This window comes from Lupinus angustifolius, chromosome LG05 (assembly GCF_001865875.1).
Source record: "Lupinus angustifolius cultivar Tanjil chromosome LG05, LupAngTanjil_v1.0, whole genome shotgun sequence".
In the NCBI taxonomy this organism is placed as follows: Eukaryota; Viridiplantae; Streptophyta; class Magnoliopsida; order Fabales; family Fabaceae; genus Lupinus; species Lupinus angustifolius.
The window spans coordinates 23,849,843-23,864,532 of NC_032013.1; the positions used below are offsets into that span (position 1 = coordinate 23,849,843).

Sequence of the window (14,690 nt, forward strand, 5' to 3'; positions counted from 1 at the left end):
TACTTTTCAATAGAGCATTTCACTCAGCATATTCTAAAATAAAATTTCCCAAATAATAATATAGAGTATTATTTAGTCACCGTTAGTGATTGAGTGTGGAATTTTATACAGTTAATCTATTATCTACCATTCATTTATATTATTATTTTTTTGAAAAGTCAATAATGATTAAACATAGACTATAATATTTATGTACTGACAATATAAAGATTTATAGACAATTAATGTATCATTCATCGTTCATTTGGAATACTTTTCTTGAAAAGTCAATCATGATTGAAAATAAATTATGGTTAATACAGTGACGTGTAAAAAAATCATACAATGTTATAGTATTCATCTTTTTCTCTTAAATATAAATGGTAGATGGTAGATAATACTATAAAATAATAGCTTATAAAACTTTTAGAAGTTATGAATATATATTTTCTCCTAATAATGACATGAGAATACTGTCTAATAGATTGACTTTAGTGCAAAGTTTCCTTTATCTTACCAAACAAAAGTTGTTATATTATTCTGTCTAGCTTTTCCATAAAAAAGTCAGAAACCCTATTAAGTTGACTTTCTTCATTCTCACTCTCTCTCTCTTCTATTTCAGCTTCTTGGATTACACCACTACTCTCATTTTGAATAGCTTCACCAATAATCTTGTAACTGTTAACTTGCTCCAACGTTTTCACTTTCAAAATCTCATTGCTTTCTCTACTTGTGAGATTCTTTCAAGGTTCTAAATCACATGTTATATATATCATGCGATATTATTATTATTCTTTGAAAATGGTTTTTTACTTCATCATGTTTTTGTTTGTACTTTGTGTATATCTGAAGTGCAAGTCTAGAATAGATAACTATTGGAATGGAGAATAAAGAAGTGGCAATGGGTATTTCAATAATTTCTCTTTTCCTTAGGAGTTAAGAGCTGTTATGAAAACCATGATATGCAATTTTTTTGTGAAATTGTTGCATAAGAGTGTCATATGCAATAATTATATAACCAAGTTTTTCTTGTACAAAATTTAATATGTATGGTATCACAAACTTGATAATAGGCTCCAAAATTGCGAGAAAAATTGTATGATTAACATTACTAGTATTCAATGTTTTTTAATTTAGCTGATAGGAAGAGTTTTTTTAAGGGGGTATATAGGAAAGTTGGAATTATAATAGAGAAGAAAAAACTTATGAGAAAAGTCCATTTTTGTTTTTGCAGGAAGATTGTTTTATCCTATGGGTAAGAAAGGGAAGCAAGTCTCCATGAATGTGAAGATTGCTGATTCTGTTCCGTCTTCTGGATGGAAAATGTTTCCACATTTCAAGGTTGATCTTATTAATAAGGTGGATACCAAGAACTCAATAGCCAAGGGTAACTATGTTATTCCTCAATTTGTTTATTATTTGTAACTTTTTGTTGTGTGTTTTAGATTCAACTACTTTCCCCTTGAGAATAATCATGGGGTTTTACCAGGGTTTTGAGGACTGGACAGTGCAGTCTGACCTTTGATCGGACTTAAAAATGACTCTAGTTTATTGTCTTAATTAAATGAGATGTTGGACCACTTTAAACAGGTAAATTTCAGTTCTACTATGTTAAACTTGTTTAAACTGGAATAATCCGAAAAGTGAACCAGATGGTTTACTTAAAATAAATAAATAGAACATTAATCTAATACTTTATTTTACTATGATACAAAAAAGATGAAGATAAATTACTTCAATATAATTATACAAATTTTACATTCATATATATAATTATAAATTTATAAATAACTATTAATTATATATAAAATCATCTACGGCTTGACCACATGATTTAACCATTTAAACCAGTAAACATAATAAGAGACCTGTCCATTTTGATATTATGTTTGTCTTTCAAAATATTGGGTTTTACTAATTATTATCCCAATGATAATATTTAACAAGATGAAATCAGGTCATGTTATGGTGTAGTGAATGGGAAAAAAATAATTTCAAGAAAAAGGTTTATCATTCATAAATCTCATTGACTTTTTTAATCCTAAAGAAGGATATCTCATAAATAACAAATGCATCATTAAAGCTCATGTTATTGTCTCTGATAATGTATTTAAAATTACTATTCCATCTCTAACTTATAGTGTTTCTATAGATGGACAAAAAGAATATTCAGAAGGGACAAGGAGTTCCACAACTCAAACAGAACTAGAACATCAATCTCATGAAGATTTTGGAAGTGTTATTGCACCCTCAGAAGATATGCAAAGTCCTAAACAAACATATTATGAACCTATAGCTCCCACATTTTACCCTCCTATATATGACGATGGACCTAAAGTAGAGCCTTTAATCCATCTTAGTGAGGTCCTAGATATCAATAGTTTAGGACCAGAAGAAGTAGTTTTTTTTCCTTTATTGGAAGAGGTATGTTTGAGGCATCCTTCATTGATAGAAAGCCTAACGACAAAAAGTCCAAAGTACATTCTATGGTCATTCACAGCTTTGGGTCAAGTTCTTCATTTTCTTAAGACTATGAAGGTGAAGAATATGAACAAGGAAGCATGCAAACACCTTGAGTGTCTATGGGAAGAAGCTCAGTTGTTTGGATTTAACTTGACATGGTTAGAACCATATATTGAATCTGCATTGAATGTTGAAGCCTATTTGGAAAAGGGTGAGAAAGTGAAAAATCTTAAAGAGCATGTAGTTGATTTGGAGATTGAATTGAGGATGCTAAGAACAAAACTAGCTGTTGCAGAAGTAATTCTTGATATAGCAAGGAGAGACTTGGAAGAGGTTGAAAAGGATTTTGAAGAGAGAGACATTAATGCAGAAATGGGCTATGGAAAATAAAAAATTCTTGCACATGTTACATAATACATAATATCATGTGTATATGTGATTGCTCCTAAGTCCTAACTCCTAAGTGTGCTTTATATTAAATAGGTGCATATTGTACCATAAACATGTATGCTTGTCTTTCATATGCTCTAATACTCTAATAGTAAGTAATTGATGAGTTTGTGGAGAGTAGGTCCAATTAAATGTGATTATGGCTACCACAAATATGTTTGTGCATGATTTAATATGAACAATAATGTTGTATGTCATTGTTGTTGTTTTTTACATTATTAAGGGTATCCTTTTACTCTTTCTGAATAAAAAACTAATTTTTTCAGGTGTGTAATTGTCTCTTCCAATAAGTGTCGCTTAATAATTGACCTTATAGTCATTTTATGAATCTAACGGGGCATTATACTACTAGACCAATACTTTATTGTTCATGTCATTATTGTTTGTTGGAATTTAAATGGATTTGAAAAAATCCCAGCTAGTTTATCATGATTGATGCCTTGTCTTTGATTTAGATATGTCTTTTGTCCTTTAAGGTATCAACTTTTTATACCATAGTCTAATAAAAATTGAGAAAAATAATATTGAGGTGAATGATTTGAAGTTTTGAACTATATTACATTATGTCCCAAGTGACCTTTTTATGATGTATGTAAGTTTATTTTATAAAAAAGTACATCATTTTTTATTCACTTGGATTTATATAAGTCTTTATATTATAAGACATTATTAACTCACTAAGTCGTAGTTGCAATTCAACAACGTTAATTTTATATGTATAACAGTGCTTTCAAGCCCTTTCTGTTTGAACGTAGTAGTATATTGTCATTATTGATAGTGTTTTTCAAACATTGTTGTATTGAATATATATCACAGCGACACACGAAAAGCGCTGTCATATTGTGCATAAATACAACAGTGCATCGTCCACAAAGCATTGTCATATCTTACATAAACAACGCATTCTATAGGTCTTATTAATAGCATTTTTTGTTGCGCTGTTGTAGTTCATATATATAATAGCACATTAACAGAAAAGTTTTGTTATATTATTCATAAATATTCTCAAACAACACCCTAATAAATTTATATTACAATTCTACTCTCTTAATAAATTTCACAAATTCATTATTTCAAATTATTGGATAGAAGACAAATAAGAGAAATAGACAATGAATAGAACATTTTTATTAAAAAAACTATCAAAAACTTCTAAGTAGTATCTTAAGTTTGAGTTATATGAATGATAAAATTCAAGAAATCGGCAAACTTGTCACGTAGCCATCACAACCTGTGTTTCTTGTCATCGAACTCACCATGTGCAGAGCTATAACCATTAATTCATTTCTAAGAGTATGCATAGGTATACTAATATAAGGTTGAAGTAGGTTAATCATCTTTGAATATGAATAATGAGGTTATGAGCTTTTTGAATGGGTATTTTTTTCCTTTTAGTTTGAGTTACTTGTGATTCTAGATTTTGTTTGATGATGACATAATTTTTTATGTGCTTTAATGTATCTTGTTGTAGAATAGTTATTATTATTAGTGAAACTCTTCTTCATTAATGAATAGGGGAGTACAGTTTTTCTCTTTAATTTTAAGAGTAAATTTATCTTATCACGATAAATATAAAGATACAAGTGTAATTATATATGACATTTTCTTTGTTTATTGGCATCACTTGATGAGTCTCATTCCATTCTAAGGGTAGCATCAGCAATTTGGGTCTTGCAACTTTTGTTCACAAAATATTCATCTAAATTAGGGCAGAACATGCCCATTTATAGGAAATACATGAAATAGCATATTATGATGGTCCTAGATAACATGTAGGATGGGCTTGAGGCCATCTGGTATATTTTTTTAAAATATAAAAATAAAAAATCCAAAAAAGTTCATTTTTATTATAAAAAAAATCAAATAAAATTAAATCAATAATCTTATATCATATTTTTAATATTATACATGTTTAACATTGAAGAAAAGTTAGAAAGAACCTTCAGAAATTTTAAAATTTGTTTTGAGAAAGAATGAGGGTGAAAATATAAATGATAAATCTCAACTTCCCTAATTGGCAGCTAGAAAAGCCCACAAGACAAAATGGACATGATAGAAGAGGAAACTCCTAATGAACACAATTTTTATTCCTTATTGCCAATGCTAATTAAGAGGTTGAAAAGATAATATTAAAGAGTTGTTTGATTTTCTTATAATTATTTAATTGTTTATCATTTTTAATGAATATAAAAATATAATTTCGTTCATAAAATTACAACATGTGTCTCGTCCCCAAACATTTCATGAATGTTAGTCACATAATAGAAGGAAAACTAAAATCACTAAAACAAATAATGAGAATGACTTAATGTAATAAAATTAGAACACAAGAGATTAATTTCTTCATCTCATCAATGCAACCAAAAATGCATTTAAGCCTACATTATATTATATTATTTCTCAAATTATTTTACAAGTCATCAATAGTATGTATACTCTCTTCACTTATTCAACACTCCAATAATTAACCTACTTTTCTATACACCTAATTTATCTTACACATCAGCCACAAAATTTTATTTATCACTCTCTAGATTTGGCATACTTCTCTAATAGTTGAGCATTTCACTCACCATTCTCAAAATAAAGTTTCCCAATAATAATAATCTGTATTCCTAAAATAAAATTAGCCACTCAATATTAGAATACATCTTTTATCTCAAACAGTGTATCACTCTATAGGATATACATATGTTATCTCACAAATTGTATCATACCATCAGTTATGATTTGTCAGAATAATAGTTAATTATTAATTTTTTAACTTAAATATATTTTCTCAATTAAACATAGATTAATAGTATATGTAATGACACAACTTGTGCGATAGAAGATGTAATCCTCACTCTATGTGTCACCTATTTATGATTGGTAGAAAAATATATTTAACGTAAAAATTTAATAATTAAATATTTTCTCATTAACCTCGAATAATGGCACATGAAGTAACATTTTTTTTAGAAATTTCATCCATGCAATACCAAGTCTAATAGTTTGACTTTATTGCACAGTTTCCTTCATCCTAAAGCAAAAGTTGTTATTTTTCTGTCTAGCTTCCTCACACAAAAGTCATAAGTTGACTTTCTTCATTCTCTTGACTTTCTTCATTCTCTATTTCAGCTTCTTGCATTAAAACACTACTCTCAATTGGAATAGCTTCACCAATCATCTTGGACCTGCAAACTTGTTCCAACATTTTCACTTTCCAATCTCATTGCTTTCCCTACTTGAGAGTTTTATTCAAGGTTCTAAATCACATGTCATATCATGCATAATTATTATTATTCTTTGAAAATGATATTTTCATCATGTTTTTGTTTGTTTGTACTTTGTGTATATCAGAAGTGCAAGTCTAGAATATATAACTATTGGAATGGAGAATAAAGAAGTGATAATGGGTATTGCTTTGGAGAAATTTACATGGAAGATTGAAACTTTCTCCAAATTCAGCACCAAGAGACTCTCCTCCAAGGCTTTCAAACTTGGTGGTTATAGATGGTAATTCACTCAAATTTTCAACTTAATATGTTAACCTATCTAAGTATATGATATTTCATGTGTCATTTTTTATTATAAATAAACTATGCTTTAGGCCATTCCTTGGAGAAATTATAATACACCATATACTCTTGAAAGGCTCATATTTAATCTTTAATTCATTACATAACATTTTATATTTAAATCAACCACTTGTATGATTTTAAAATATATGAGAAAGGGTTTTTTTTTTTTTTTGCAGGAAGATTGTTTTATATCCTATGGGTGAGAATGGCAAGAATTTTTCCTTGCAGGTGAAGATTGCTGATTTTATGCCAGCTTATGGATGGAAAATATTTGCATATTTTAGGGTTTCTCTTATTAATCAGTTTCATACCAAGAACTCAATAGCTAAGGGTAACTATCTTATTCCTCAATTTGTTTAATATTTGTTACTTTTTTATGTTGTTTTGGATGATGCTATTTTCATCTTTACAATAATTATGAGGGTTTTACTAATTATTATCTCAAATGGAAATATTTAACAGGGTGAAATAAGATCATTTTCTATTATGGTGTCGTGAATGGGAAAATTTAATTTGTTAAATTTTGAATTAAATTTTTTCAATGAATCTAATACTTGGGCACATAGATTGACATAAATTATGGGACAACAAATTTGAGCTTATGTAATGTTTAAGAAATAGAAAAGAATAAATACTAGAAAACTAAAACTTTGAGTCTTAATTTATTAATACATCATTTAATTTCCATGGTTGACTTTGTTCTTTTGTATTTAGAAACTAAAACCTTAATCATAGAAGTGTTTTTTTACTGTGTGCCATAGGCACATAAAATTCATTAAAAGTGAAGTTTTATTCGGAAATAAGGTAGCCATGTAGTTATAATTTTTTTCAAATGATAGACTTAATTTTTACATGAATATATGTTTATACTTTATAATGAGATTATTTAACATATGCTGGCACACATTAGGAAAAATTCATTATAAAAAGGGCAAAGATACAAATTTTACAATGGAAAATTAAAAAAAGATTCCGTTTTCTAATGTAACATTTTTATATTCTTAAAGAGTGTCCTAACAAAACTCCAATTCTAAACCATTCTATCATTTTTTTATATCCTCCTATCTACTTAAATTAAGAAATATAGCAAGATACTTAATATATTTATTTTTTCACTTTGTTTGATATATTAAGAAAATTTGCAAGAGGATGTTGGATTAGTTTCTTTTATGAATCCCATCAAATAATGTATTTTTATTACATTTCTTGCATATGAGTTCCTAAGCATGACACCTTTGTAATTAATAAAAACTGAGTGATTAATGATATTTTTCAAGATCTTTTTTCCCACATCCAATTTATATCTGCTGAATAATTATTGATCAAAAAGTTTTATCTTTAAAAACAACAATGAACAGATAATATGTGTTTATGACTTAGGTGTATAAATTGATCTGATAAAAAATGGTGATATTTCATAATTATATATATGACAAATCTAACTCTAGCTGATTTAAATTTTGCAGAGACCCAACAGAAATTTAATGGAGGAAATAAAAGTTGGAACTCTCCATCATTCATTCCTCTCAATGAATTCTATGACCCATATTCAGAAGGGACAACAAGTTCCACAACCCAAACAGAACTAGAACTGCAATCTCAGGAAGATTTTGAAAGTGTGATTTCAGCCTCAGAAGAGACACCAAGTCTTAAATATGTACAATTTGAAATCAGAAAACCACCCTTAGAAAATACACAAAGTCTTAAACAGACATATTATAAGCCTACAGCTGCACCCCTTTACCCTCCTATATATGATGATGGACCTAAAGTAGAGCCCTTAATCAATCTTAGTGAGGTCCTAGATATAAATAGTTTAGGACCAGAAGAAGCAGCTTTTTTTCCTTTATTGGAAGAGGTTTGTTTGAAGCATCCTTCATTGATAGAAAGCCTGATGAAAAAAAGTCCTAAGTACATTCTATGGTCTTTCACAGCTTTGGGTCAAGTTCTTCATTTTCTTAAGACTATGAAGGTGAAGAATATGAACAAGGAAGCATGCAAACATCTTGAGTGTCTATGGGACGAAGTTCAGTTATTTGGATTTAACTTGACTTGGTTGGAGCCATATATTGCACATGCATTGAATGTTGAAGCATGTTTGGAAAAGGCTGAGAAAGTGAAAATTCTTAAAGAGGATGTGGTTAATTTGGAGATTGAATTGAGGATGCTAAAAACAAAATTAGCTGTTGCAGAAGTAGCTCTTGATATAGCAAGGAAAGACTTGGAAGAGGTTGAAAAGGGTTTTGAAGAGCGGGACATTAATGCAGAAATGGGCTATGGAACATAAAAAATGTTACTTGCACATTTTACATGACACATAATAATCATGTGAATATGTGAGTGCTCCTAAGTCCTAAGTCGAGTGTGCTTTATCTTCATTAGGTGCATATTGTACTTTGAACAGATTCTTGTCTAGTTGTGTTCTATATTTTCTAATTGTAAGTAATTCATGAGGTTGTGGAAAGTTGGTCCTATTAAAATGATTATTTCTAGCACAAATATTTGTGTGCATGATTTTGTATGAACAATAATGTTGTATTTCATTGTTGTTTGTTGGAATGAATGCATTTGGATTTGAAAAAGAAAACCAACTAGTTTGTCATGATTGATATCTTTTCTTTGATTTTGATATTTCTTTTGTCCTTAACAAGTAGAGTTAGAAGATATGATGTTTTTATACCATATTCAAAATTAAAAATTTAGAGAATAATATTGATCTGAATGGACTGTATTACATTAAGTCGTGACAGTTTTTATGGTGTAGCATAATATCTGAAGTAATTTTATGGAAAATTATATCATTTTCTTATCTACTTGGATTTATGTAATATTTTTCTTGTCCTTATATTATAAGACATTTTTAACTAAAACACATCAAAAAATAATTATGTCTTAATTTAAAAAATGTCATATTACAATTTTACTCTTCACAAATTCATTATTTCAAATTAATAGATAAATGAAAGATAAGAAATAGACAATGAATACTACACTTTTTTAAAAAGGACTATCAAAAACTTATATATGTTAAGTATCTTAGATTTTTGCACTCAATGTCGATCATACACAAATTATTTCGGTAAACTTGTCATTTCATCATAAAATTAAAAATTCATTTATAATATAGGAAACTCGTGGGTACTCGTTGTACCCATGGGTACCAGAAATACCCGCAAATACTCGTACATGGGTACCCGTACGAGTACGGGTAGGTATGGGTAATGTTCTCCTATTTTGAAATGGGCAACGGGTAGCTACTACCCATACCTGTTGTCATCCCTAGGTATGCATAGGTACACTAATATGAGATTGAAGTAGGAGATTGTGTAAATAGGGATAAGGAGGTTATGAGCTTTTTTGTTGAATGACCATGATTAGTGAAATGCATATTTTTCTTTTTAGTTTGAGTTATTTGTGATTGGAGTTTTCGTTTGATGATGGCATAATTTTATGTGCTCTAATGTATTTTGTTATGAAAGAGTCCGTCTCAAGAATAATATCAGTAATTTGAGTCTTTTGTGCACTTTGTTCACACAATATCCATTTAAATTAAGAGGGACATACCGATTAATAAAAGATACATAAAATATCATATTATGTTTGTCCTTGATACAGGTAAGACAGACTTGTGACCATCAAATATATATTTTTGCATGTAAAAATAAAAAGTCCAAAAAAATCATTCTTTCTATAAAAAAAATACAAATAGATCTACTTACTAATTCAAACTATTGGATTTTCATAGAATTAATGGCTAGGATGAATGGATCCCTCCCCCTTGAAGAAAAGTTAGAAAAACCTTGAGAAAATTTAAGATTTATTTTAAGAAAGAATGAGTGTGAAAATATAATTGAAATATCTCAACTTGCCTACTGGGCAACCTTACATGCCACCATGAAAAGCAAAATGGGCATGATGCAAGGAGATTCAGCTAATGGAGACAATTTTTATGTCATGTTGGACAACATGCATGTGGGGTTGTGTTCTTGTTTCATATTGTCAATAGTAGAAGTTATATATCTAAAATAAATTAGTTCTTTAACTATAAGATGGGAAATATTTTTGACTATACCGAAAAAGTATTATCAATGTTTATTAAGAGGTTGAAGAGATCATATTAAAGAGGTATGATTGATTTTTTTTTATTTTTTATTTTTTATCATTTTTAATGAAATGTAAAAATATAATCTCCTATATTAAATTGCCACATGTGTTCGTCCCCAAACATTTCATCAATGTTAATCTCATAATTGATGGAAGACAAAAATCATCAAAACAAACAATGATGAGGCAATGAGGAGGTTTTGATGTAATAAAATTAGAAAAGCGAGGATTAATTTCTTCAAATCATCCCAAGGGGAACAAAAGTGCATTAAAACCTACATTATATCATATTATTTCTCAAAAATATTTTCTAAATCATCAATAGTATGTACACTCTCTTGACTTATTCAACTCTCTAATAATTAATCTACTTTTCAATAGAGCATTTCACTCAGCATATTCTAAAATAAAATTTCCCAAATAATAATATAGAGTATTATTTAGTCACCGTTAGTGATTGAGTGTGGAATTTTATACAGTTAATCTATTATCTACCATTCATTTATATTATTATTTTTTTGAAAAGTCAATAATGATTAAACATAGACTATAATATTTATGTACTGACAATATAAAGATTTATAGACAATTAATGTATCATTCATCGTTCATTTGGAATACTTTTCTTGAAAAGTCAATCATGATTGAAAATAAATTATGGTTAATACAGTGACGTGTAAAAAAATCATACAATGTTATAGTATTCATCTTTTTCTCTTAAATATAAATGGTAGATGGTAGATAATACTATAAAATAATAGCTTATAAAACTTTTAGAAGTTATGAATATATATTTTCTCCTAATAATGACATGAGAATACTGTCTAATAGATTGACTTTAGTGCAAAGTTTCCTTTATCTTACCAAACAAAAGTTGTTATATTATTCTGTCTAGCTTTTCCATAAAAAAGTCAGAAACCCTATTAAGTTGACTTTCTTCATTCTCACTCTCTCTCTCTTCTATTTCAGCTTCTTGGATTAAATCACTACTCTCATTTGGAATAGCTTCACCAATCATCCTGGACCTGCAATCTTGTTCCAACATTTTCACTTTTCAAATCTCATTGCTTTCCCTACTTGAGAGTTTCTTTCCAGGTTCTAAATCACATTTCATATCATGCACTATTATTATTATTATTCTTTGAAAATGATATTTTCATCATGTTTATGTTTGTTTGTACTTTGTGTATATAGAAGTGCAAGTCTAGAATAGACAACTATTGGAATGGAGAATAAAGAAGTGGTCATGGGCATTTCAATAATTTCTCTTTTCCTTAGGAGTTAAGAGCTGTTATGAAAACCATGATATGCAATTTTTTTGTGAAATTGTTGCATAAGAGTGTCATATGCAATAATTATATAACCAAGTTTTTCTTGTACAAAATTTAATATGTATGGTATCACAAACTTGATAATAGGCTCCAAAATTGCGAGAAAAATTGTATGATTAACATTACTAGTATTCAATGTTTTTTAATTTAGCTGATAGGAAGAGTTTTTTTAAGGGAGTATATAGGAAGAGTTGGAATTATAATAGAGAAGAAAAAACTTATGAGAAAAGTCCATTTTTGTTTTTGCAGGAAGATTGTTTTATCCTATGGGTAAGAAAGGGAAGCAAGTCTCCATGAATGTGAAGATTGCTGATTCTGTTCCGTCTTCTGGATGGAAAATGTTTCCACATTTCAAGGTTGATCTTATTAATAAGGTGGATACCAAGAACTCAATAGCCAAGGGTAACTATGTTATTCCTCAATTTGTTTATTATTTGTAACTTTTTGTTGTGTGTTTTAGATTCAACTACTTTCCCCTTGAGAATAATCATGGGGTTTTACCAGGGTTTTGAGGACTGGACAGTGCAGTCTGACCTTTGATCGGACTTAAAAATGACTCTAGTTTATTGTCTTAATTAAATGAGATGTTGGACCACTTTAAACAGGTAAATTTCAGTTCTACTATGTTAAACTTGTTTAAACTGGAATAATCCGAAAAGTGAACCAGATGGTTTACTTAAAATAAATAAATAGAACATTAATCTAATACTTTATTTTACTATGATACAAAAAAGATGAAGATAAATTACTTCAATATAATTATACAAATTTTACATTCATATATATAATTATAAATTTATAAATAACTATTAATTATATATAAAATCATCTACGGCTTGACCACATGATTTAACCATTTAAACCAGTAAACATAATAAGAGACCTGTCCATTTTGATATTATGTTTGTCTTTCAAAATATTGGGTTTTACTAATTATTATCCCAATGATAATATTTAACAAGATGAAATCAGGTCATGTTATGGTGTAGTGAATGGGAAAAAAATAATTTCAAGAAAAAGGTTTATCATTCATAAATCTCATTGACTTTTTTAATCCTAAAGAAGGATATCTCATAAATAACAAATGCATCATTAAAGCTCATGTTATTGTCTCTGATAATGTATTTAAAATTACTATTCCATCTCTAACTTATAGTGTTTCTATAGATGGACAAAAAGAATATTCAGAAGGGACAAGGAGTTCCACAACTCAAACAGAACTAGAACATCAATCTCATGAAGATTTTGGAAGTGTTATTGCACCCTCAGAAGATATGCAAAGTCCTAAACAAACATATTATGAACCTATAGCTCCCACATTTTACCCTCCTATATATGACGATGGACCTAAAGTAGAGCCTTTAATCCATCTTAGTGAGGTCCTAGATATCAATAGTTTAGGACCAGAAGAAGTAGTTTTTTTTCCTTTATTGGAAGAGGTATGTTTGAGGCATCCTTCATTGATAGAAAGCCTAACGACAAAAAGTCCAAAGTACATTCTATGGTCATTCACAGCTTTGGGTCAAGTTCTTCATTTTCTTAAGACTATGAAGGTGAAGAATATGAACAAGGAAGCATGCAAACACCTTGAGTGTCTATGGGAAGAAGCTCAGTTGTTTGGATTTAACTTGACATGGTTAGAACCATATATTGAATCTGCATTGAATGTTGAAGCCTATTTGGAAAAGGGTGAGAAAGTGAAAAATCTTAAAGAGCATGTAGTTGATTTGGAGATTGAATTGAGGATGCTAAGAACAAAACTAGCTGTTGCAGAAGTAATTCTTGATATAGCAAGGAGAGACTTGGAAGAGGTTGAAAAGGATTTTGAAGAGAGAGACATTAATGCAGAAATGGGCTATGGAAAATAAAAAATTCTTGCACATGTTACATAATACATAATATCATGTGTATATGTGATTGCTCCTAAGTCCTAACTCCTAAGTGTGCTTTATATTAAATAGGTGCATATTGTACCATAAACATGTATGCTTGTCTTTCATATGCTCTAATACTCTAATAGTAAGTAATTGATGAGTTTGTGGAGAGTAGGTCCAATTAAATGTGATTATGGCTACCACAAATATGTTTGTGCATGATTTAATATGAACAATAATGTTGTATGTCATTGTTGTTGTTTTTTACATTATTAAGGGTATCCTTTTACTCTTTCTGAATAAAAAACTAATTTTTTCAGGTGTGTAATTGTCTCTTCCAATAAGTGTCGCTTAATAATTGACCTTATAGTCATTTTATGAATCTAACGGGGCATTATACTACTAGACCAATACTTTATTGTTCATGTCATTATTGTTTGTTGGAATTTAAATGGATTTGAAAAAATCCCAGCTAGTTTATCATGATTGATGCCTTGTCTTTGATTTAGATATGTCTTTTGTCCTTTAAGGTATCAACTTTTTATACCATAGTCTAATAAAAATTGAGAAAAATAATATTGAGGTGAATGATTTGAAGTTTTGAACTATATTACATTATGTCCCAAGTGACCTTTTTATGATGTATGTAAGTTTATTTTATAAAAAAGTACATCATTTTTTATTCACTTGGATTTATATAAGTCTTTATATTATAAGACATTATTAACTCACTAAGTCGTAGTTGCAATTCAACAACGTTAATTTTATATGTATAACAGTGCTTTCAAGCCCTTTCTGTTTGAACGTAGTAGTATATTGTCATTATTGATAGTGTTTTTCAAACATTGTTGTATTGAATATATATCACAGCGACACACGAAAAGCGCTGTCATATTGTGCATAAATACAACAGTGCATCGTCCACA

General features: G+C 29.0%; 1 protein-coding gene across 1 annotated transcript; it reads left to right on the forward strand.

Annotated features, from left to right (window-relative positions):
• LOC109347098 (MATH domain and coiled-coil domain-containing protein At3g58270-like) lies at positions 6,076-8,742 on the forward strand. Its single transcript, XM_019586826.1, has 4 exons — positions 6,076-6,137; positions 6,235-6,390; positions 6,632-6,786; positions 7,922-8,742. Exons 2-4 carry the CDS (start codon positions 6,266-6,268, stop codon positions 8,740-8,742), a joined length of 1,101 nt encoding a protein of 366 aa, XP_019442371.1. The 5' UTR covers positions 6,076-6,137; positions 6,235-6,265.

Excerpts from the sequence above, each read along its gene's own strand:
- LOC109347098 (XM_019586826.1), top strand. The coding sequence starts at position 6,266 with ATGGAGAATAAAGAAGTGATAATGGGTATTGCTTTGGAGAAATTTACA. Across the intron at positions 6,391-6,631 it reads AAACTTGGTGGTTATAGATG|GAAGATTGTTTTATATCCTA; the intron begins GTAATTCACTCA and ends TTTTTTTTGCAG. Across the intron at positions 6,787-7,921 it reads CAAGAACTCAATAGCTAAGG|AGACCCAACAGAAATTTAAT; the intron begins GTAACTATCTTA and ends TAAATTTTGCAG.